The following is a 26,589-nucleotide window of genomic DNA, read 5'->3' as shown; positions in this document are numbered from 1 at the left end:
TTTTGTGGTCCTCTCTCTATAATTTCATCCTTTTCACATCTATTTAGTTTACTTGCTCCTAATAATTATATTTAGATTGCCTAGAAAACCCTCATGAGACGTCAGACAAAATCAGCTAGTGTTCTAAGTTATTTTTTGCTGACAAATTTTGTAACAGAGATAACATGTTTGCACCATATACAATGTTGATAACTCTAAAAATATGTTTATTTTAATCAAACCAACAAACTAAAGCAAGCTTTCATTTACCAAAGATCATTTTATATCATGTTAACTTGAAAGGGCTAGTTTCTATTACATTTAGAAATAATTTCTATAAACACTGACTTCAAGCTGATTAAATAGAGATCCATTAGAAATTATATCATCTAGAGGCAGACAGACGTATAGAGAGACTTAACATACAGATACGCACGCGCAGAGGTCTTTCAAATTTTAGCCAGATTTCAGGCTCAAAACTCAGAAAAACAGTTGGATCCAGATTGCTCCCTGGCAGATGGATCTGCTCAGATGGCTAAAGAATTTTATTAAAGATTTCTTTTCCTTTGCTGTAAGGATTATTTTACAGCTGTTTTGTGTGTGTGTGTGTGTATGTGTGTGTGTGTGTATGAGAGGAAGATTAGGCCTGAACTAACATCTGTTGCCAAACCTCCTCCTTTTGATGAGGAAGATTGGCCCTGGGCTAACATCCATGCCCATCTTCCTCTACCTTATATGGGACACTGCCACAGTGTGGTTTGACAAGCAGTGTGTCGGTGTGCACCCAGGATATGAACTTGTGAGCCCTGGACCACTGCATTGGAGTGCGTGCACTTAACTGCTATGTCATGGAGGGGGTTGTGGGGGGAGGTCCTTCTTTTTAGAGCTGTTTTTGTGATCATTTTATTTTTTTGAAGCTTTTGCACATTAATCAAAGACCGAATTCTTTTGTCTCTGAGAGGTTTTGAATCCTCTCTTTTAAGGGTATTCATAATGGTAGGGCATTCTTTGCTTTCCCCAGGGTCCCATTCATCCCTATATCGGGCCTTACCTTCTCATAGATTTCAGGTGGTAATCATTCTGGTTTTGAATCTAAGGTCCACAGCAAGGCCATCTGCAGATTTAGGGACTGTTCTGGAAGAACTCGTATATCAAGCTGTCCTGGAACGAAGGTTAACTGTGCATTTAACTTACAGAAAAGGTCTCAACCCAGAAGTGGAATGGGGCATTCTGGTATGTATAGGAAACAGTCTTTCAGAGTCAGGTCCCCCACCTGACATTCCAATGGCTACAGGAATGAATGATCTTTAATTTCACCAGAGACTCTAGTAACTGAGGTTGGCCTTGACATTTTCTTTGTTAATTTGACATTTAAGAGAATAGGTGGCCTGGCATTAACTAAAAACTCTAGTTTGTTCCCCACTGTCAGTTGTACCCAAGGCTCTTGTGGGGAGATTTGAATGGGGTGTGTTAAATCCAAAGAAGCCCGTGGGCCCCTTCTGTCTTCATCAGAACATTCATCACTTTCCACCATTTGGGAGGTTCCCTTCTTTGTCTCATCTGCATTTCCTTTTTCTGTTTTAGGCCAATACCCTTCCTCTTTCCAGTAGATGCATTGATTCTTCCCCAAGGGGTGCTTGCTTCCTTTCTGCTGACTTATTTGTCCTTCTGACAATCTCTTTTTTGTTTGCCTAGAGGGGCAGTCAGGAAGGCAGAATTTCTTTTCTCATCCTCCTGTTTCATTTGGCATTTTCTGTTGTAAAACTTAAAAGCAATGTCTATGGGGTGGGAGGGATTCATTCCTAAAGCCCCACCCAGTATTTGTAGTTTCTTTCTAACATCTGGGGCACTTTGTCTTATAAAAGTCATGTTAACCATCTTAAGGTTATCAGGAACCTCTGGATCTGTATCCATTTAGCACCTCTAGGCCTAAGTAAATTCTTTCTAGGAATTCAGAAGTGTCTTCATAAAATTTTTATTGGATTCCCTGAATTTGATTTATATTTTTTTGTTTGGAGAGCATAGTTCTTAGACCTGTTAAGGTGTATCACTTGTAATATTCCAATCAAACTCTCCCTCCATCATTGTTGGGGTTCCAAGCTGGTTTAGCTATTGAGATAGTTTCATTAGCCTCAAGGGTACTGACAGGGTCTGCTAGATGTAGCCAGTGAGCTTCCTCTCTGGCTTTGTCTATTACCATTCTTTTCTCATCTCCTGTTAGAAGTGTGTTCATTAAAACACGGATGTCTGCTCATGATGGGTGATAGGTGGCAAAGATGGAAGAGAACAATTCTGTCATCCACAAGGATCCTCTTAATAAGGTGTATTATTATTTTTCCAGTCAAATAAATCAGAGGTAGAGAACGAGTTATGCATCCATATGAATCTGGCAGGCTGTCCTTGAGCATTAACTCCTATAGGATATTGCTGTAATGGGAATTGTTCTGCTCTGGGGGGAGCCCCCTGACCAAATTGGGTTCCCTGTCTAGTGTGGGAGGGTAAAACCTAGCCCACTGATCCTGGGTCCATTTCAGCCTGTCTCTCATAGGAAGGCAGAGTGCCTACCTTGGTTACTGAGGGCACCTCTGGAGGGTGGCACTGAGGGGGCAGCTGCAAGGACTGGCACTGGTGGAATGGGGGTGGGTTATGGGTTTGCATTAACATTACGTCATCCTCTCTGACATCCTGCAAAACAGATCCTTTTTGTTCCTTCTCTGCTCTCTGTACCTTAAGGAAATCTTAAGCAAGGCCTCAATCTGCTTGCCACAAGACAAAAGCCAATCAGTCAGGAGGCAAGGCAGTGGTAGAGGAAGAACTTTATTAAGCAATGAGCTAGCTAATCAGAAGATGGTGGACTACCATACTAAAAAAATCATCTTAAAGGGGAACTGATTTGAAAACAACATGTACAAGGCAAACAGGGCTTTGTTGGGGGCTCAGGAACATCAGGAGTTGGATGACTGCAGGCTGTTGGGCACCTCTCTGCAGACAAAAAGGTTTGAATCTGCTGAATGCAACATTCCTGACAAATCTAAGAAAATATCAGTTACTTCCTTATCTGGGATAGAGGGAACAGTTTCGGGCAGAGGACATAATTTTCTGCTAACAAATTATCTTTCTACTGGTTACTGATTAGCTTGCCTACATGCAGTTCTAAGTCCTTTTTCAAAGTGCATTGTGAGAATAAGACCCAGATGTTAGGAAAAGTTAGAACATGGAATCTTGCATGCTAACATGCAGACTCGGTCTCAGGCAGATACAGGAGAAAAGATTCTAAAATCAGGGGTGGCCCTTTTTTAAGTCACAGAGGCATGAAAGAACATGACATTTAGGCGGTGCAAGGAGCTCTGAAGTCAGTGACCTCAGGGAGAGCAGATTCAGAGTAGGATGAGGAGTGACATCGAGAGTGCAACTGTCACATCATTTCACATAAGTTGGCAGGAAAAGTAGGAAGAGAGATGTGTAGGAAACAAGGCAGTGTCAAGAAGATGATCCAGCCTCTTGGCTGTAACATGGAGGAAAGTAGGAGACAGGGCAGCTTTCACTCTAGAGCAAGAGTCAACAAACTATGGCTCTTGTGTCAAATCCAGCTTGGCATCTGTTTTTGTAAGTAGTTTTATTGGAACACCTCCATGCTTTTTCTGTACACATTATGTACATATTTTGTATGGCTTCGTTTGTGCTACAATGGCGGAGATGAGTTGTTGTAACAGAGACTATCTGACTTGCAGAACCAAAAATATTTCTTATTTTTTCCTTTATGAGACAGTTTGCCCACCCCTACTCTAAAGTTTTTTGGGGAAATTTCAAGCTCAGAGAAATTTAGGATTGTGTTAATTGCAGAGAGGTGTTGTTACAACGTGCATATATATGTACTTTTGTCTTTGTAAATGTAATCCATGGTAGCTAGTTAAAAGTTCTTGCTATTAAAATTTAACTTTGAAAACAAAAGAAAGAAATGAAGTTTTAGTTAAACAGGTTTTTTATGAAAAGAACATATTCAAAATAATGACACTGAATTGATGCCTCTGTTTAGAATACCTTTTAAATAATTAGACTAATTCCCATTTAATATGTATGTTTAATTAAGTACTTTTTTTGTACTCTAATTCTTTGGAAACTATTATGGTATATTTATAGCTCTATGAACTAGAAACTCTATTTTATCATTTTGTAGGTAACTGAAAGAATATGGTTAGTAGGAAATTGAGCTTTTTTATTTCATTAATTTTTCTTAACCTCCATATTTCCTAAAGAAACAGTTTCAGGGAAGGAAGTGTGAGTTGGAAAATCTTTCCAGATCAACTAAAGTATCTTCTTTGTTTTTAGATAATCAGGAAAAGCAACCAGTCCATATGAGAGTTCATCAAGAGTTTGCTGGATGCCTGGTCAGGATGCGTGGTGATGCTGCTCATTGGCCTGCTGGTAGGTATATGAAAGGGTATGCAGTACTCCTTTGGCAAAGTTGGAGATAACGAAATGCTAAAGCATCAATTGTTTGGGATGATATTCAGAATATAGAGTGTTTCTCTTTAAACAGGTTTATTACTTGTAATATATAAGAGCAAAGTACGTGACCATATATTTAATATAAAACCTATCATCAATAAGATAGGCCTGAGACATGACCCCTAATACAGTCATCTGGTTGCAAATTGAATATCATGAAAAGCCAAGAGAAATGCTTGGCTGAGGAGTCCCTTCCCATCAGCCATGGCAGTTGTCTGTACATTTCTTCAGTTCTATCTATCTTCTCCAAGTAGCAGATCCAGGATATAGTGGCAATAATAGGAGGAGGGGATTTTGATTTCAAATATACACAGTGTTTTAGCACCAGTTTTGCTTGACTATGAAGATGTTTGAAGGTGAACATCATGGGAGTTGCTGTGAAGTGTTATGTGCTAATTTAGAATAGATTTGTAAAATCTTACAGTATATTATTATTTTTTGGTCTTGGAAAGGAGAAATAAATAGGATGACGAAGAAGTCTGGAATAGATACTCTGGCGTCTTGCTGGAGTAAATAGCACAGCCTAGATTTGTTGCTTCTAAGAACTTGGTTGTGCTTTCTTTCAATGAATCTGCATTTTAACACAATAACACCAGTTATCACCCAGATTTCTGTCAGTTCTTGCACTTGTAGGTAGAACCTTCTGGGAATTAAAAACATATGGCTGCCTAGGCTCAATGGCTGAAGATAATGTGGATTTTAAAAGCCTTCTCTCTCCTTGGGTGATTCTAGTGTGTTGTCAAGTGTGAGAGCCACTGGAGGTACGAAAAGGAGATCCATGTACATATCTGCAAATAGATACAGTAGGAAGAATGGGATAATATTGAAAATGAAGATGATCAAAATGTTCTTTTGACTTGGATGCACATTGAGAGTGGGGAAAACCAGTCTCAATTTCCTATTTCCCAGCTGGTCTAATAGTGGAGAGGACTCAGGGGTCCTATTTCCTGGCCTCTCATCCCCTCAGTGGCACCCTGGAGATTATACTCTGACTCCCTAGCTGGAGAGGACCAAACAGCATCTCCTCCACAGTATGTTTATAAAGAGCTACCACTGGATGTCACTATTGTTCTAGAGAAAGAAGCTGAGAACCCTGGCACGGTCAGAAGAGTCAGACAAAAAGATTGTGTACAGGATAACGTGATTGCCAATGAATGAATAGTGATGGAATTTGGGGATGATCATGGATCCTGCCTCTGGATATCTGTAGGGCCCTCATCCACCTTGTTTAGGTCTTTATTCAAATTCCATCTTCCACTTGAGGGGTTCCCTCACCATCTCTCTGATAAATATCCCTTCCTTTCCAGTTTTATCCTTCTCAAATACTCATTTGCTTGATTTCTGTCTCTGTCTCTCTCACACATCAACTAATTTGTATCAGCTTTATTGAGATATAATTCACATACCATACAATCACCATTACACACACAATTCACACTTTAAATGTACAATTCAGTGGTTTAGTATATTCACAGAGATGTGCAACTTTTACCACATTAAAGTTCATTTCATCATCCCTAAGAGAAACTCTGTATTCTTTAGGCATGTCCTTTATTCACCAACACCCTCATCCTCCTCTGCTGTAAGCAACCACTAATTTACTTTCTGTCTCTACTGAGTTACCTCTTCTGGACCTATATGGAATTGTATAGTATGTAACTTTTGTGTCTGGCTTCTTTCATTTAGCATACTGTAACATGTTTATGCATGCTGTAACATGTTTCTACTTTTTGGCTATTATAAATAATGTTGAGATAAACATTGATGCGTAAGTCTCCGTGGATGTCTATTTCATTTTTCTTGGGTATATAGCTAGGAGTGAAATTGCTGTCATAGTGTAACTTCATACTTAATCTTTTGAGGAACTGCCAGACTGCTTTCCACAGCAGCTGTGTCATTTTTTTTTTTCCTGAGGAAGATTCACCCTGAGCTGACATCTGTGCCAGTCTTCCTCTATTTTTTAGTATGTGGGATGCCGCCAGTGCAGCATGGCTGCTAACATAGCAGTGTAGATCTATACTCGGGAACTGAGCCTGGGCCACCAAACCAGAGTGTGCTGAACCTAACCACTAGGCCACTGGGGCTGGACCTACGGGTTTCTAATAGAGCACCTGATTTGTTTACTTATTTTATCTAATGTCTTTCTCCTCGATAAGGGGCAATTCCATGAAGGCAGTGACCTGAGTCTGCTTTGTTCATAGCCATAACCCCAGGGCATGGAATAGTGACTAGCACATAGTAAATAGATGCTCAATAAATATTCCTTGCGTGAACTTTTTAAAAAAAAATTATGTTATTGAGGTCACATGTTATATACACATATAACAGGTGTATATTTCAGGTTTACATGATTATATATCAGTTTCTTATAGGCTACATCATATGGAACACCAATAGTCCAGTTTTTTTTTTTTCTTTTTTATCTGCAGGGAAAGATTTGCCATGAACTAATGTTTGTTGCCAATCTTCCTCTTTTTTTTACTCCTCAGAGCCCTATTACGAGGTTGTATATCGTAGTTGTAAGTCTTTCTAGTTCTTCTGTGTGAGCTGCTGCGACAGCATGGCAACTGACAGATGGGTGGTGTGGTTCCATGACCTGGAAGTGAACCCAGGCTGCTGAAGCAGTGACAGCACCAAACTTTAATAACTAGGCCATCAGGGCTGACTCCCAATAGTCTAGTTTTTATCCGACACCATGCATATGTGTCCCTTTACCCCATTTGCCTACCTCCGGACCCCTTACCCTCTGGTAACCACCAATCTATTTTCCTTATCTATGTTTGTTTCTTTATCTTCCAAATATGAGTGAAGTCATGCAGGATTTGTCTTTCTCTGTCTGGCTTATTTCACTTTACATAATACCCCCAAGGTCCATCAGTGTTTTCATAAATGGCACAGTTTAGTCTTTTTTATGGCTGAATAGTATTCCACTGTGTATATATATACCACATCTTCTTTCTCCATTCATTGTTGATGGGCAGTTGAGGTACTTCCACATCTTGGCTATTGCGAATAATGCTGTAATGAACATAGGGGTGCATATCTATCTTTGAATTATTGATTTCATGTTTTGGATAAATACCCAGTAGTGGAATAACTGAATCATATGATATTTCTGTCCTTAATTTTCTGAGAAATCTCTATACAGCTTTCTACAGTGGCTGTACAAGTTTGCATTCCCACCATCAAGTTTCTCCACATACTCTCCAACACTTGTTATTTTTGTCTTTTTAACAATTGCCATTCTGATGGGTGTAAGATGACATCTTGTAGTTTTGATTTGCATCTAATAATTAATGATATGAACATCTTTTCATGTGTCTGTTGGCCATCTGTATATCTTCTTTGGAAAAATGTCTGTTCATATCCTTTGCTCACTTTTTGCTTGGACTGTTCATTTTGTTGTTGTTGAGTTGTGTGTGTTCTTTATATATTTTGGAAATTAACCACTTGTCAGATATATGATTTACAAATATTTTCTCCCAGTGGGTAGGTTGTCTTTTCATTTTGTTCCTGGTTTCTTTTGGGTTATAGAAGTGTTTTCCTCTGATGTAATCCCATTCCTTTATTTTTTCTTTTGTTTCCCTTGCCTGAGTGAACATGGTATTCAAAAAATACTGCTAAGACTGATGTCAAAGAGTGTGCTGCCTATATTTTCTTCTAGGATTTTTATCGTTTCAGTTCTTACATTCAAGTCTTTAATCCATTTTGAGTTAATTTATGTATAGTATAATATAATAGTCTATTTTCATTCTTTTGCATGTGGCTGTCCAGTTTTCCCAAGACCATTTATTGAAGAGTCTTTCCTTTCTCCATTGTATCTGCTTGGCTTCTTTGTTGAAGGTTAGCTGTCCATAGATGTGTGGTTTTATTGCTGGGCTTTCAATTCTGTTCCTTGATCTGTGTGTTTATTTTTGTGCCAGTAACATGCTCTTTTGATTACTGTAGCTTTATAGTATCATGGATTGTGATGCCTCCAGCTTTGTTCTTTTTTCTCAGGATTGCTTTGGCTTTTCAGGGTCTTCTCTTGTTCCACATAAATTTTAGGATCCTTTGTTCTATTTCATGAATAAAATCACTAGGATTCTGATTGGGATTGCATTGAATCTGTAGATTGCTTTAGGTAACATGGACATTTTAACCATGTTAATTCTTCCAATCCATGAGCATTTTTCTATTTCTTTATGTCTTTGATTTCTTTCAATAATGTCTTATAGTTTTCAGTGTATAAGTCTTTCACTTCTTCAGTTAAATTTATTATTAGGTATTTTATTCTTTTCTTGTGATTGTAAATGGATTATATTCTTGGTTTTGCTTTCTGCTAGTTCATATTAATGTATAGAAATGCAACTTACTTTTGTACATTGCATTTTTGTACCCTGCAACTTTGCTGTAGTTGTTGATTATTTCAGATAGTTTTCTTGTGGATTCTTTAGGATTATCTATATATAGAATCATGCCATCTGCAAATAGTGAGAGTTTTACTTCCATCTTTCCAATTTGGATCCCTTTTGTTTCTTTTTTTTTGCCTAAATGGTCTGGCTAAAACTTCCAGTACAATGTTGAATAAGAGTGGCTAGATTGGGTATGCTTATCTTGTTCCTGTTCTTATAGGAATAGCTTTCAGTTTTTTGCCGTTGAATATGATATTGGCTGTGGGTTATTCATATATGGCTTTTATTATGTTGAGGTGTTTTCCTTCTCTATCCATTTTATTGAGAGTTTTTATCATAAATGTATGTTGGACCTTGTCAAATGCTTTCTCTGCATCTATTGAGATGATCACATCTTTTTTATTCTTCATTTTATTAATATTATGTATCACATTGACTGATTTGCAGATTTTTAACCATCCCTGCATCCCTGGAATAAATCCCACTTGATTATGGTGTATGATCCTTTTAATGTATTGCTGTATTTAGTTTGCCAATATTTTGTTGAATATTTTTTGCATCTATGTTCATCAGAGATATTGACGTGTAATTTTCCTTTTTGTGTTGTCCTTGTCTGGTTTTGGTATCAGGGTAATTTTGACCTCATAAAATGAGTTAGGTAGCATCCAGTCTGCTTCAATATTTCAGAATAGTTTGAGAAGGATAGGTATTAGATCATCCTTGAATATTTGTTAGAATTCACGAGAGAGGTGGTCTGGTCTGGACTTTTGCATTTTGGGAGGTGTTTGATTACTATTTTAGTTTATTTACTTGTGATTTGTTATTCAAATTTTCAATTTCTTCTTGATTCAGTTTTGGGACGTTGTATGATTCTAAGAATTTATCCATTTCTTCTAGTTATGCAATTTGTTGGCATATAGCTTTTCACAGTATTCCCTTAAAATCCTTTGTAACCATTTCTGTGGTGGTGTAATTTCTTCTCTTTCAGTTATGATTTTATTGATTTGAGTCTTCTCTATTTTTGTATTAGTGTGTCTGACTAAGGTTCATCAATTTTGTTTATCTTCTCAAAGAATCACTTCTTAGTTTCATTGATCCTTTCTACTGTTTTCTTCAGTCTCTATTTCATTTACTTCTGCTCTGATTTTTATTATTTCCCTCCTTCTACTGACTTTGAGCTTTGTTTGTTTTCATTTATTTAGTTCTTGTAGGTAGTATAAGATTTTTTATTTGAGTTGTTTTCTTATTTTTCTTATATACTGATACAGGTAGGCCTGTATTCCTATAAAATTCCCTGTTAGTTCTATATCGTAAGTTTTGGTATGTTGTGTTTTCATTTTCATCTGTCTCCAGGTGATTTCTACTTTGATTTTTTCATTGATCCAATTGTTGTTTAGTAGTATGTTTTTTAGTCTCCATGTATTTGTGACTTTTCCAACTTTTTTATTGTAGTTGATTTCTAGTTTCATAGCATTCTGGTCAGAAAAGATGCTTGATATGATTTCAATCTTCTTGAATATATTAAGGGTTGCCTTGTTTCCCAATGTATGGTTTGTCTTTCAGAGTGTTCCTTGTGCATTTGAAAAGTGTATTCCACTGTTTTGGATGGAATGTTATATATATATATAAAGTCTATTTGGTGTAGTTTTTTCCTTCAAAGCCACTATTTCCTTGTTGACTTTCTGTCTGGATGATCTATCCATTGATTTATGTGGGGTAAGGTCCCCTACTATTATTATGTTGGTGTCACTTTCTCCCTTTAGGTCTGTTAATTGTTGCTTGACTTACTTTGGTGCTCCTTTGTTAGGTGCATATATATTATTAAGTGTTATGTCTTCTTGGCGGAATGTGCTTTTTTTTGCTGAGGAAGATTCTCCCTGAGCTAACATCTGTTGCCAATCTTCCTCTTTCTGCTTGAGGAAGATTTGCCCTGAGCTGATATAGGTGGCAATCTTCCTCCTTTTTTTATTTCAGTCACTGCCACAGCATTGCCGCTGGTGAGTGGTGTTGGACTGTGCCTGGGAACCAAACCTGGGCCACCAAAGCAGAGCATGCTGAACTTAATCACTAGGCCATGGGGCTGGCTCCTGGAATGTCCTTTTCATCGTTACAGAATACCCATCTTTGTCTCTTGTTTTCTCTTTTTGTCTTGAAGTCTGTTTTGTTTGATAAAACTGTGGCTACACTGGCTTTTGGTTGCCATTTTCTTGTAGTATCATTTTCCATCCCTTCACTCTGATTCTGTGTTTGTCTTTAGAGCTGAGATGTGTTTCCTGGAGGCAGCATATTGTTGGGTCTTGTTTTTAATCCATTCAGTTCTCTATGTCTGGATTTGTGAATTCACTCCATTTACACTTAGAGTGATTTTTGATGTATGAGGGCTTGACGCTGCTATTTTATCTTTTGTTTTTGGTTGCTTTTATATTTCCATTGTTTCTTTTTTCTTGTATTTCTGTCTGTCATTTCAGTTTGCTGATTTTCTGTGACATTTATTTATGATTTGTAACTTTGCTCTGATTTTTTGTTTTGTGTTTATGTTATAAGTATTTACTAATTAAAAGAGCTGCAAATTTCTAATTTTGTCTGTTTAACTTCTTGCTCAAAGCTTTGTGTATCTTTGCCTTTTTATTTCAGCTAGGAAGGCTCTCTTCAATATTTCTTGTAAGGCAAGTCTAGTGACGATGAAATCCTTCAGCTTTTGTTTATCTAGGAAAGAATTTATTTCTTCACTATCCTCCATCTGAAGGATAATTTCACTGGACAGAGTATTCCTTCCTGATAGTTTTTGTCCTTCAGTATTTTGAATATGTTATTCCACTCTCTCCTAGCCTGTAGGCTTTCTGCTGAGAAATCAGCTGAAATCCTGTTGGGAGTTATTTTGTAGGTTATTTTCTTCTCTATGCTATCCTTAATATTCTTTCTTTGTCATTGACTTTTGACAGTTTTAATATCATATGCCTTGGGGAAGGTGTTTTGGCATTGAGGAAATTAGGAGCTCTATTACCCAAATTTGTCTGTAAGTCTAGCTCCTTCCCCAGGTTTGAGAAGTTCTCAGCTATTATTTCTTTGAATAAGCTCTCTGCTTCTTTCTCCCTCTCTTCTTCTGTGAGACGTATTATCCCTATGTTACTTTTCATAATTGAGTAAGATATTTCTCAAGAGATTTCTTCATTTTTTAAAAGTCTTGGTTCTTTGTCTTCCTTCACCTGAATCAGTTCTATATTTGTCTTTGAACTCACTAATTTGACTTTTAGATAGTCTGCTCTATTTTTTTTGTTTATTTATTTTATTTTATTTTAAAAAAATTTTTGTTCATTGCAGTAACATTGGTTTACAAAATGGTATAAATTTCAGGTGTACATCATTATACTTCTATTTCTGCATAGATTACATCTTTTTCACCACCCAAATACTAATTACAACCCATAACCACACACATGTGCTGAATTATCCCTTTCGCCCTCCTCCCTCCCCCTTTCCCCTCTGGTAACCACCAATCCAATCTCTGTCTCTATGTGTTTGTTTATTGTTGTTATTATCTACTACTTAATGAAGGAAATCATACGGTATTTGACCTTCTCCCTCTGACCTATTTCACTTTGTATAATACCCGAAATGTCCATCCATGTTGTCACAAATGGCTGGATTTCATCGTTTCTTATGGTTGAGTAGTATTCCATTGTGTATATATACCATATCTTCTTTATCCATTTGTCCCTTGATGGGCACTTAGGTTGCTTCCAAGTCTTGGCTATTGTGAATAATGCTGCAATGAACATAGGGGTGCATGTATCTTTACGCATTGGTGTTTTCAAGTTCTTTGGATAAATACCCAGCAGTGGAATAGCTGGATCATATGGTAGTTCTATCCTTCACTTTTTGAGGAATCTCCGTACTGTTTTCCATAGTGGCTGCACCAATTTGCACTCCCACCAGCAGTGTATGAGAGTTCCCTTCTCTCCACATCCCCTCCAACACTTGTTGTCTCCTGCCTTGTTAATCATAGCCATTCTGACGGGCGTGAGGTGATATCTCATTGTAGTTTTGATTTACATTTCACTGATATGTAACAGGATGTTGAACATCCTGTCATGTGTCTGTTGGCCGTCTGTATATCTTCCTTGGAGAAATGTCTGTTCAGGTCTTTTGCCCATTTTTTAATTGAGTTGGTAGTTTTTTTTGTTAAGCTGCATCAGTTCTTTATATATTTTGGAGATTAACACCTTATCAGATGTATGGTTTGCAAATACCTTCTCCCAATTATTAGGTTATCTTTTCATTTTGTTGGTGGTTTCCTTTGCTGTGCAAAAGCTTTTCAGTTGATGTTGTCCTGTTTAGTTTTTCTATTGTTTCTCTTAGCCAGTCAGACATGGTGCTTGAAAACATGTTGCTAAGACCAATGTCGAAGAGCTTACTGCCTATGTTTTCTTGTAGAGGATTCATAGGTTCAGGTCTTACATTCAAGTCTTTAACCAATTTGGAGTTAATTTTTGTGCGTGGTGTAAGATAATGGTCTACTTTCATTTTTTTGCATGTGCCTGTCCAGTTTTCCCAATACCATTTGTTGAAGAGACTTTCTTTTCTCCATTGTATGTTCTTGGCTCCTTTGTGGAAGCCTAGCTGTCCATAGATGTGTGGGTTTATTTCTGGGCTTTCGATTCTATTCCATTGATCTGTGTGTCTGTTTTTGTGCCAGTACCATGCTGTTTTGGTTACTATAGCTTTGTAGTATGTTTTGAAATCAGGGAGTGTGATACCTCCAGCTTTGTTCTTTTTTCTCAGGATTCATTTACCTATTCAGGGTCTTTTGTTGTTCCATGTAAATTTTAGGATTCTTTGTTCTATTTCTGTGAAAAGTGTTGTTGGATCTTTGATAGGGATTGCATTGAATCTATAGATTTCTTTAGGAAGTATGGACATCTTAACTATGTTAATTCTTCCAATCCAAGAACACAGAATATCTTTCCATTTCTTTGTGTCTTCTTCAATTTCTTTCAGGAATGTTTTATAGTTACCAGTGTACAGATCTTTCACTTCTTTCGTTAAGTTTATTCCTAGGTATTTTATTATTTTGTTGCAATTGTAAATGGGATTGTATTCTTAATTTCTCTTTCTGCTACTTTGTTGTTAGTGTATAGAAATGCAACTAATTTTTGTATGTTGATTTTGTATCATGCAACTTTACTGTATTGGTTTATTACTTCTAATAGTTTTTTGGTGGATTCTTTAGGGTTTTCTGTATATAAAATCATGTCATCTGCATATAGTGACAGTTTCACTTCTTCCTTTCCAATTTGGATTCATTTTATTTCTTTTCCTTGCCTGATTGCTCTGGCTAGGACTTCCAGTACTATGTTAAACAGGAGTGGTGAGAGTGGGCATCATTGTCCTGTTCTTGCTCATAGAGAGATAGCTTTCAGTTTTTCACCATTGAGGATGATATTAGCTGTGGATTTGTCATATATGGCCTTTATTATGTTGAAGTACTTTCCTTCTATGCCCATTTTATTCAGAGATTTTATCATAAAGGAATGCTCTATCTTGTCAAATGCTTTCTCTGCATCTACTGAGATGATCATGTGATTATGTGATTTTTTTTTGTTTTTTTGTTTTTTGTGAGCAGATCAGTCCTGTGCTAACATCTGCCAATCCTCCCCCTTTTTTTTTTGCTGAGGAAGATTGGCCCTGGGCTAACATCCATGACCATCCTCCTCCACTTTATATGGGACGCTACCACAGCATGGCCTGCCAAGTAGTGCATCAGTGTGCACCCGGGATCTGAACTGGCGAACCCCAGGCCACCACAGGGGAGTGTGTGCCCTCAACTGCTTGCACCACCAGGCTGATCTGGTCATGTGATTTTTATTGTTCATTTTATTAATGTGGTGTATTATGTTGATTGATCTGCGAATGTTAATCCATTCCTGCATACCTAGAATAAATCCCACTTGATCATGGTGTATAATCTTTTTAGTGTATTGTCATATGCAATATGCTAGTATTTTGTTGAGGATTTTGCATTGATGTTCATCGGTGATATTGGCCTGTAAGTTTCTTTTTTTGTGTTGTCTTTGTCTGGTTTTGGTATCAGGGTAATGTGGCTTCGTAGAATGTGTTAGGGACCTTCCACCCTCCTCAATTTTTTGGAAGAGTTTGAGAAGGAAAGGTCTTAAGTCTTCTTTGAATGTTTGGTAGAATTCACCAGGGAAGCTGTCTGGTCCTCGAGTTTTATTTTTGGGGAGGTTTTTTATTACTGTTTCAATCTCCTTACTGGTGATTGGTCTATTCAAATTCTCTATTTCTTCTTGATCCAGTTTTGGATGGTTTTATGATTCTAAGAATTTATCCATTTCTTCCAGATTGTCGAATTCATTAGCATATAGCTTTTCATAGTATTCTCTTATAATCTATTGTATTTCTGAGGTGTCTGACGTAATTTCTCCTCTTTCATTTCTGATTTTACTTTGAGCCTTGTCTCTTTTTTTCTTGGTGAGTCTAGCTAAAGGTTTGTCAATTTGGTTTACCTTTTCAAAGAACAAGCTCTTGGTTTTATTAATATTTCTATTGATTTTTTAGTCTTCATTTCATTTATTTCTGCTCTGATTTTTATTATTTCCCTTCTTCTACTGATTTTGGGCTTTGTTTATTCTTCTTTTTCCAGTTTCTTTAGGTGCATTGTTAGATTGTTTATTTGAGATTTTCCTTGCTTGAAATGTTGAGATAGGCCTGTATTGCTATAAACTTCCCTCTTCGAACGGCTTGTACTGCATCCCATAAATTCTGGCATGTCGTATTTTCATTTGTGTCCTGGTATTTTTTGATTTCTCCTTTGATTTCTTCATTGACCCAATCATTGCTCATTATCATTTTGTTTAATGTCCACATATTTGTGGATTTTCTGATTTTCTTCCTATACTTGATTCCTAGTTTCATACCATTGTGGTCAGAAAAGATACTAGGTATTATTTCAATCTTAAATTTATGGAGACTTGTTTTGTGGCCGAATATGTGATCAACCCTGGAGAATGTCCCATGTGCATTTGAAAAGAACGTGTATTCTTTGGTTTTTGGATGGAATACACTGTATATATCTACTAGGTCCATCTGTTCTAGTGTGTCATTTAAGGCCAATGTTTCCTTACTGATCTTCTGTTTGGATGATCTATCCATTGGTGGAGTGTAAGTAGAGTGTTAAAGTCCCCTACTATTATTGTGTTACTGTCTATTTCTCTTTTTATGTCTGTTAATAATTGCTTTATATATTTAGGTGCACGTACATTGGGTGCGTAGATATTTACAAGTGTTATATCCTCATGTTGGATTGTTCCCTTGATTGTTATGTAATGCCCTTCTTTGTCATTTTTTAAGTGTTTGTTTTAAAGTCTATTTTGTCTGATATGAGTACTGCTACCCCAGCTTTCTTTTCACTGGCATTTGCGTGGAGTATTTTTTTCCATCCTTTCACTTTCAGTTTGTGAGTGTCTTTAGGTCTGTAGTATGTCTATTGTATGCAGCATATATATGGGTCTTGCTGTTTTATCCAATCAGCCACCTTATGCCTTTTAATTGTGCTTTTAGTCCATTGACGTTTACAGTAGCTATTGATAAGTATCTACTCACTGCCATTTTTTACCTTTTTTTCCCTCCGTGTTTTAGTAGTCCTTCTCTGTTCCTTTCTTCTTCTATACACAATTGATGGTCTCTTTAGTTTGACCTCTGTCTGAAAGCTCTACTCCTTAACTCCCTTCCTCTCTCATTTTATGGTTTTGATATCATATCTAACCTCTTTTTTTGTGCAGTTGTATCCATCACCCTCTTATCATGGAAATAGATAATTTTTCCTATTTGTTGTCTTCTCTTTTCCATTTAATTCAGTCTTTTTGCACATTTCTTGTAGCACTGGTTTCTTGGTGAAAAACTCCTTTAATTTTTGCTTGTCTGGGAAACTATTTCTCTCTCCTTCCATTTTGAATGATAACCTTGCCAGGTAGAGTAATCTTGGCTGTAAGTTTTTTCCTTCTAGCACTTTCAATATATCGTGCCACTCTCTTCTAGCCTGTAAAGTTTCTGCTGAGAAGTCAGCTGATAGCATTATGGGGTTTTCTTAGTATGTAACTTGTCTTTCTCTTGTGGCTTTTAGGATTCTCTCTTTATCTTTAATTCTGGACATTTTGATTATGATGTGTCATGGTGTGGGCCTCTTTGGGTTTATCTTGTTTGGGGCTCTCTGTGCTTCCTGTACCTGGATGTCTGTTTCCTTCATTAGGTTAGGGAAGTTTTCATCTATTATTTCACCAAATAGATGTGGCCCTTTGTCTCACACTTCTCCTTCTGGGACACCTATAATACTGATGTTAGTGTACTTGTTGTTGTTACAAGGGTCCCTTAGACTGTCCTCAGTATTTTTAATTCTTTTTTCTTTTACCTGTTAAGCTTGGGTAATTTCTTCTAGTCTTTTGTCCAGCTTGCAGGTCTGTTCTTCTGTATCCTCTACTCTGCTTTTGAGTCCCTCTAGTGAATTTTTCATTTCCAGTATTGTATTCTTCATTTCTGATTGGTTCTTTTTTATATCTTCCATTTCTTTGTTGATGTTCTCACTGAGTTCATCCATTCTTCTCCCAAGATCAGTGAGCATCCTTAACACTCTTTGTTTGAACTCTCTGTTGGGTAGGTTGCTCATTTCTGTTTCACTTAGTTCCTTTTCTAGGGTTTTGTCCTGTTCCCTTACTTGAAATGTATTCCTTTGCCTTCTCATTTTGCCTCTTTCCCTGTGCTTGTTTCTGTGTATTAGGTAGGTCAGCTACGTCTCCTGCTCTTGGATAGGTGACCTTATATAGTTGATGCCTTAGGAGGCCTGAAGTGTGCTTCCCTCGGTTCTCAATGTTCCAGGAGTGACCCCTATGTTGGCTATGTGTGTCCTTCTGTTGTGGCATGTTTGCTTTCCCTGTAGGCACCCAGTGAGGCTGAGTTATGCCCCTGGCCAGCAGTTGTAATGCTCAGCTGCCTGTAGTTGTTGTGCATCCTTCTGTCTCTTTATCGGGTGTAGGAAGCCCCAGCACAGTTGGCTGCTAGTTCTAATGCCACATTTGTGTTGCAGTATTTCTTTTAAGTGAGTAACCCCCCAACGTGGCAGGTTGTTAGGCTCAGGGGTTTACAATTGTTATAAGTCTCCAACCTTTAGGTCTCTTGTCAGCTCTCTGAGGATTGCAGCTGTGTAGGGCTGGCCTCAAGCATGTGAGCACCCAATTGTTTCAGGCCTTGGAAGGTGGGGCAATCCCCCTATGTGGGTCTTTGAGAAGTATAAGTCTTCTGCATTTGACAAGCCCTGCCACCCACAGGTCCACACACACAGTCAACACAGTCCTGCCTCGTGTGCACACCCTGACCTCCTGAAGTGGACCCAGTCTCTCCACGGCGGGAGGCCCACAGACTCCACCATGGCTCCACACTCTCCACCAGCTCCCTGTGCATGCCCTGGCCCACTGAAGTGGGCTCAGTCACCAGGCTGCAGAGAATCCAGGAACCAATCCATGCAGGCCCACAAGTTGCCTGAGGGCTTGTTGTTGGGTGGTGCTAGTCCCTAGGGTGTGCTGCCTGTCCCGGCTGAGCTGGATTAAATTGGTGCTCTAGTGTGTGGGGCAGACCCTGGGCTGGCAGGCCCCAGGGAGAACTCCTGTGGTGTCTGTGTCAGCAATCCCACACCAGGCCACAATGGCGGCCACCAATGTCCCAGTCCCTGGAGAGTTCTCATCTCTCACTGCAATGCACTCAGAGCCTATCAGGTGAGTCTCTTTTCACCAAAGGCTGTGCACCATTCTTTCTGGTGATTTTAGGTTGCTTTCTGAAACAGGTGAGTTTGTGCACGGACCCTTTAAGAGCCGGTTTTAACGTCTTTGTGAACCAGCTTTTCTGGGGGGACTTTCCAGCTTTTTAGTAGCAGGCAAAGTCAGATATTATGCCACATGTCTCGTTCGTGCTAGATCCACAAAATGCCTACAGCAGGAGTGCTCCCCGGTTCAGGACTCTGCTCCGCCAGGGAGGGCTGCGAAACTTTGGGCTGCTCCTGGGTGGCCATGAAGCACTGCGGCTTGTGAAGGCAGCATTTTTTCTCTCTAGAAGTGAGATTCTGCCTCTTCCATCTCGATTAGGATTGTTCTTTGTTGCAGGAGTTCCTCTTATCCAGTTTTCAGTTCTCTCTGACAGGTAATTTTTCCACAAGTAGTTGTAAATTGGCTGTGTCTGTGGGAGGAGGTGAGTTCTGAGTCTGCTTATGCTGTTATCTTGACTTCTCTTCCAGATTCTGCTTTAAAAACCTGAGCTCCTAATGCCTCAGGAAGAGTGTGGATTTTGTGGCGTGAGCCCAATGCAGCCTCATTTTGCTGGCAAAATGAAACCATTTTTCTTTTCTTCCATCCCTTACCATTGTGTTCATTGATTCTGCTATGGCAACAGCGTCCTGGGTTTTTCTGGCTACAATAGCACAATTATACGGTAACTCTATGTTTAGGCTCTTTGGTTCTATTGTTTTGCTGAGGAAGATTAGCCCTGAGCTAACATCCGTGCTGATCTTCCTCTACTTTATATGTGGGATGCCACCACAGCATGGCTTGAAAAGTGGTGCATAGGTCCATGGGCTACTTGGACCTATGAATCCACAGATCTGAACTTGTGAACCCCAGGCTGCCAAAGTGTAGCATGCAAACTTAACCACTATGACACTGGGTTGGCCCCTATGTTTAGTCTTTTGAGGAACTGTTGGACTGTTTTCCAAAGTGGATGCACCATTAGCAATTTATGATGTTTCCATTTTTTTCACATTCTAAAGAACACTTGTTGTTATCTGTTTTTGACTATAGTCATCCTAGCAGATGCAAAGTGGTATCTTGTTATAGCTTCAGTTATCATTTTTTAGTCCATTTTGCAAGCACATTTAAGAGACTATTTTTTGGGCCTCCTATCATGCAAATTTCTCAGGGCATGTAGTTATGGACCACAGATTGTATGTTGCCCTCATGGCACTTAGAGCTTCAGATCTTTATCAAAATCTTAGCTCAGGAAAAGAGTTTACTTCCAACTGAATTTAGTTTTTATTAAAATCACTAGGAATCTCTAAAATATCAGAGATCCAACTAAGGAGAAGCTACGTTGGCAAGATTCCTGTCTTGGCATGCTGAGTAATGTAAGAACTATTCAATTTACAATTATTCTTGGAAGATTTATTCAATCTATTTCTGCATCTCCTCTCTCCCCCACTTTTTTTTGTCTGAATGATTTATCACAGCTGAAGACACTTGGAATGCAATTTGCCACTTTGTTAAATGTCTTTCTTGGTGGAGTTGAAAATTAATTTCTTCAACTCTTAGTAGACAGGGATTTGTATCAAGTCTCACACAGTCTCAGTGCTCTCCATTACTTCTGAAAAGAGATTCTGTACTAGGATTGATGGGAATAGGTAGGCAAATTTGGTTGGGTACCACATTTTATTTCTTCTTTCCTACTTGTAATATGTTTTTTTGGGGAAATATGGCAATCCATCTCTTCAACTATTATTTTATTTTATTTTTTTTAACTTTAAAAAAAAATTTTACTGAGGTCACAATGGTTTATAACATTGTGAAATTTCAGGTGTACATTATTATTTGTCAGTCATGATATATACGTGACCCTTTACCCCTTGTGCTCATTCCAAGTCTTTCCTCTCTGGTAACCACTAATCATTCTCTTTATCTGTTTACCTTTCACATATGAGTGAAATTATGTGGTGTTTTTCTTTGTTTTTCTGGCTTATTTTGCTTAACATCAGACCCTCAAGATCCAACCATTTTGTTGCAAATGGGACGATTTTGACTTTTTATGGCTGTGTAGTATTTTCCATTGTGTATATATGTGTGAATATATATATACTGCATCTTCTTTATCCATTCTTCAGTTCATGGACACTTGAGTTGCTTCCATGTCTTGGTTATTGTGAATAATATTGCAGTGAACATAGGGGCACTTAAGTTTATTTGGATTGTTTATTTCAAGTTCTTTGGATAAAAACTCTGTAGTAGGATAGCTGGGTCATATGGTATTTCTGTTTTTAATTTTTTGAGAAATCTCCGTACTGTTTCCCATAGTTGCTGCTATGGAAACCAGTTTGCACTCTCACCAGCGGTGTAAGAGTGTTCTCTTTTCTCCACATCCTCTCCAACATTTATTATCTTTTGTCTTGCTAATTATACTAAGCATGTGTAAGATGATATCTCATTGTACTTTTGATTTGCTTTTCCTTAATGATTAGTGATGTTGAACATCTTTCATATGCCTGTTGGCCATCTATATACCTTCTTTGGAAAAATGTCTATTCATATCCTTTACCCATTTTTTGATCAGAATGTTTGCTTTTTGTTGTTGAGTTGTATGTGTGCTTTATATATTTTGGAGATATATGATTTGCAAATATTTTCTCCCAGTTGGTGGGTTGTCTTTTCATTTTGTTCCTGATTTCCTTTGCCTTGCAGAAGCTCTTTAGTTGGATTAAGTCCATTTGTTTATTTTTCTCTTTTGTTTTCCTTGCTTGAGTAGACATGGTATTCAAAAAGATGTTTCTAAGGCCGATGTCAGAGTGTACTACCTATATTTTCCTCTAGGAGTTTCAGGGTTTCAGGTCTTACATTCAAGTCTTTAATCCATTTTGAGTTAAGTTTTTTTTATGGTGAAAGATAATTATCTACTTTCATTATTTTGCATGTGGCTGTCCAGTTTCCCCAATACCATTTATTGAAAACATTTTCCTTTCTCCATATATGTTCCTGGTTCCTTTGTCAAAGATTCGCTGTCCATAGACAAATGGTTTTATTTCTGGGCTTTCAACTCTGTTCCTTTGTTCTGTGCGTCTGTTTTTGTGCCAGTACCATGCTGCTTTGATTACTATAGCTTTGTAGCATATTTTGAAGTCAGGGATTGTGATACTTCCAGCTTTGTTCTTCTTTCTCAAGATTGCTTTAGATATTTGGGGTTTTTCATTGTTCCATATAAATTTTTGCATTTATGTTCATCAGCGATATTGGCCTATAATTTTCCTTCGTGTTGTCCTTGTCTGGCTTTGGTATCAGGGTGATGTTCACCTCATAGCACGAGTTAGGAAGTGTTCTGTTTTCTTCAGTTTTTTGGACTAGTTTGAGAAGGATAGGTAAGAAATCTTCTTGGAATGTTTGGTAGAATTCTCCAGAGAAGCCATCTCGTCCTGAACTTTTATTTTTGGGATATCTTTGATTACTGTTTCAAACTCTTTACTTTTGATTGGTTTATTCAGATTCTCTATTTCTTCTTGATTCAGTTTTGGGAGGTTGTGTGAGTCTAGGAATTTATCCATTTCTTCTAGATTTTCTAATTTGTTGGTGTATAGTTTTACATAGCATTCTCTTAAAATCATTTGTATTTCTGTGGTACCCGTTGTAATTTCTCTGCTTTCATTTCTAATTTTCTTTATTTGAGACTTCTTTCTTTTTTTCTTAGTGAGTGTGGCTAAGGGTTTGTCAATGTTGTCTTCTCAAAGAACAAGATCTTAATTTCATTGATGCTTTCTACTGTGCTTTTGTTTCTATTTCCTTTATTTTTGCTCTAATTTTTATGATCTCCCTCCTTCTGCTGACTGTGGGCTTTGTTCTTCTTTTTCTATCTCTGTTAGGTGTAGTTTAAGATTACTTATTTGAAAATTTCCTTGTTTGTTAAGGTTGGCTGTATTGCTCTGAATTTCCTTCTTAGGACTGCTTTTTCTGCATCCCATATGAGTTGGTATGGTGTATTTTCATTTTCATTTGTCTCCAGGTATTTTTTGATTTTCTTTAATTTCTTCATTGATCCAGTGGTTGTTCATTAGCACGTTGCTTAGTCTCCACATATTCTCCAGCTTTTTTTCTTTTGGTTGATTTCTAGTTTCATAGCATTGTGGTTGGATATGATGCTTGATATGATTTCAGTCTTCTTAAATGTATTGAAGCTTGCCTTGTTTCCCAACATATGGTCTATATTTGAGGATGTCCCATGTGCATTTCAGAAGAATGTGTATTCTACTGATTTTTGATGGAGTATTATCTATACATATATTAAGTCCATCTTGTCTAATTTTTTGTTAAATTCTGGTAGTTCCTTGTTGACCTTCTGTTGGGATGATCTATCCATTGATGAAAGTGGGATGTTGCGGTCCCCTACTTTTATTATGTTGCTGCTAATTTTGCTGTTTTGGTCTGATAATATTTGCTATATGTACTTTGGTGCTTTTGTGTTAGGTGCATATATATTTATAAGGGTTATGTCCTGTTGGTGGGGTGTTCCTTTTATCATTATATATGGCCCCTATTTGTCTCTCATTGCTCTTTTTACCTTGAAGTCTACTTTGTCTGATATAAGCATGGCAAAATCTGCTTTATTCTCTTTGCCATTGGCTTAGAGTATTGTCTTCCATCCCTTCACCCTGATCCTGTGTTTGTCTTTAGAGCTGAGATGTGTTTCCTGGAGGCAGCATATTGTTGGGTCTTGTTTTTTAATCCAGGCTGCCACTCTGTATCTTTTGACTTGAGAATTCAGTCTGTTTACATTTAGAGTGACTATTGATATATAAAGGTTTAATACTGCCTTTTTATCACTTGTTTTCTGGCTTTTCTCTGTTTCCCTTGTTTCTTGTCCAGTGTATTTCTGGCATCCAGTTCAGGTTGTTGTTTCTCTCTCTTGGTTTTCTCATTATTTATGATTTGTGTCTCTGTTCTGATTTTTTGTTTAGTGGTTAACATAAGGTTTGTATAAAAGATCTCATAGGTGAGATAGTTTCTTTTTTGATAGTCTCTTATTTCCTTAGTCTAAGCAGTTTCCATCCCTTTTCTCTTCCCCAACCAAGATATTGTTGTCACAACTTATTCCATTTTGTGTTCTGAGTTTGTGATTAAAATGAGGTGATTATAGTTATTTTTGATGATTTCTTTCCCTTTGTCTTTGATATTGTAATCAAGTGTTTGCTAACCTCTTCTCATCTGCAGAAAATTCTGCATTTCTGATTTTGTCTATTTATCTCCTTGCTCAAGGCTTTGTAAACCCCCTCTTTTGTTCCCCCAGGTATGAGAGCATTTTTATTCATTTCTTGGAGCAGGGGCTTGTGGCAATGAACTCCCTCAGCTTTTGTTTATCTGGCAAAGTTTTTATTTCTCCATCATGTCTGAAGGACATTTTCACTGGTTAGAGTATTCATGACTGTAATATTTTGTCTTTCATAATTTTGGATATATCATTCCACTATCTCCTAGCCTGTAAGATTTTTGCTGTGAAATCCACTAAAAGCCTGAAAGAGGTTCCCTTATAGGTTATTTGTTTCTGCCTTGCTGCCCTTAATACTTTTTATTTGTTGTTGACTTTTGCAGTTTTACAAATATATCCCTTGGAGAAGGTCTTTTTACAAAGATGTAATTAGGAATTCTATTAACTTTGTTTAAATGTAATTCCAGCTCCTTCTCCAGGTTTAGGAATTTCTCAGCTATTATTTCTTTGAAGAAGCTCTCTTCTTTCCACCTCTCTTCTCCCTCCAGAATTCTTATAATCCATACATTGCATTTCCTAATTGATTTGGATATTTCTTGGAGAATTTCTTCATTTCTTTTTAGTCTTAGTTCTCTGATCCCCTCCATCTGCAGCCTTTCTATATTTCTGTCCTCTAAATTACTTATTCTGTCCTCCATTATATGAGCTCTGTTTTTTAAGGATTCCAAATATTTTTATTTCATTCCTTGTGTTCTTCATCTGCAACACTTGTGGTTTTTTTATAGTTTCAATTTCTTTTGTGAAGAATTCCCTGTCTTCATTAATTTTATTCCTGAGATCGTTGAACTCTCTTTCTGAGTTTTCTTGTAACTAGCTGAGTTCCTTTATGATAGCTACTTTGAATTCTCTGTCCTTTAGATTGTAAATTTCTGTGACTTCAGGATTGATTTATGGATACTTGTCATTTTCTTTCTGGTCTGGAGTATTAACATACCTCTTCATACTATTTGATGGGGTGGATTTGTGCCATTGCATAGTGGTAGTATCTGGTCACAGATTCCACCTGTGACCACTAGGGGGGACTGGCGCTGTGTATTCTGGGCCCTCTGCAATCCCTGGCAGATATGCCTATCTATTGGAATCTGTGCTGACTGTGCCCATCTGCATTTGCCCACTGGCCTCTCCAGCTTTGCCTATGTATGTGCAGGTGTTCTGGTGGGGATCCCCTGTTCTGACTGATTGGATGAGCTGGTGCACCAGGTAGGAGTGGGGGATGAGTGCTTTCTTTTGCATGTGCTATCCTGAGTGCCCTGGCTCTGCACTCACTGTCTGCTGGCTTGGGCTGCTTGGCTTGGGATGGGTGCCCCAGTGACTGCTTAGCTGCCTTGGTATGGAGCATTCCCACAGGCTGGGGGGCAACTCTGCAAGTGTAAGTGTTCCTGTGGAGGGCTGCCTATTTCCTCTTCTTCTCAGAATGTTGTGCACCAGCTGCTGCAAGGTCACGTACCCTAGATTGTCACCACTCAAGGAGGAGAGGATATCTCCTTACTTCCTTCTACTGCACCCCTGGGGGCTCCAGGACCTTCACCTTCAGACGTATGGCTGTGTGGATCTCAGACATCTGTTGTGCTGTGTGCATGTCCTCTGTTGGTTTATGAACGTCCTTTTCATTGTATCTTAGAGGGGAGAAACTAAGGGAAGAGCTCATTCTGCCATGATGCTGACGTCACTCTCTTCAACTATTTTTGAGATTTATACTTTGACTCAATGAATTAGTGTTAGCAAGAGTAAGAGTTTATTTTTAGTCTCAACAGAGTACATTTTTAAGTGGGTGAAATAAATTCCTCAGTCTCATTTCTCACCACATAGGATGTGAATAAATGTGATTGTAAGGGCCGGAGCAGGTCCCCTGGAATGTGGTTTTGCATTTCATAAGCACACATGTGACCATGTCCATGGCCTGACTTAGGGTCAGACCCCTCTCCTTAGCCCCTTCACTGGAGTAATCCTGAGAGTGGCACAAAGCTGAGGCCTAGAGAAACGTGCTCTCCACCCAGCAGACCAGGTCCTCAGCATCAAAGACACCAGACTATGCGTTTCGTTCAGAAAGCCTTCTCCACACAGCAGATAATTTGGAATAAATGGCTCAGTGAATTATTCTAAAAGATGATCAAGTTTTTCCCCTCTAAAAAGGCATCTCAAATGTTAGCTCACATTGGAATCCTCCGGAGAGCTTCCAAAAACCTGAAACAGATTTTGCTGGGCTGCCTCCAAAGCCTCTGATGCAGTAGCTCTGGGTGGGGCCTGAGACTCTGCATTTCTAGCACCAGCCCAGGTGATGCTGCTGCAGCTGCTGGTCTGGGGACCACATTTGAGTAGCAGTAATTCTCAAATTCAGTTCCCACATTATTCATTGGCAGTGCAACTGCTTGCTATGTCATAGACATAGCCTTAATGAAAGTTAGGAGAGGATGATCCACTGCAGATAAGACAAAAGAAACCTTCCAGGGTCTCAAAGGCAGAATTTTCTGCATCACACCTTTCATTAGGTCTAGTGCAAGTGGTGATTAAAACCAAATATTCACAGTTTCCATAACTGCTGAGACTTCACCTGGTAGAAGGTATATGTGTGAACAGCTCCTGGAGAAACACCTGGTGCTGGGTTTGTGTACTGACTGTAGCAATAGCAACAGCT

General features: G+C 38.2%; 1 protein-coding gene across 1 annotated transcript in view; it reads left to right on the top strand.

The window, feature by feature from the left end:
- The first annotated feature begins 972 nt into the window (after window positions 1-972).
- LOC147911646 (H(+)/Cl(-) exchange transporter 4-like) overlaps window positions 973-26,589 on the top strand; it is a 58,908-nt gene continuing 33,291 nt past the window's right edge. The window contains 1 exon segment of the mRNA XM_087427835.1: window positions 973-1,212. Within this exon segment, the coding sequence (XP_087283961.1) occupies window positions 973-1,212 (240 nt within the window).

This window comes from Ceratotherium simum, chromosome Y, assembly GCF_057802395.1.
Source record: "Ceratotherium simum simum isolate JZ-2026a chromosome Y, ASM5780239v1, whole genome shotgun sequence".
Classification (NCBI taxonomy): domain Eukaryota; kingdom Metazoa; phylum Chordata; class Mammalia; order Perissodactyla; family Rhinocerotidae; genus Ceratotherium; species Ceratotherium simum.
This window is presented reverse-complemented; position numbering and strand designations above follow the sequence as displayed.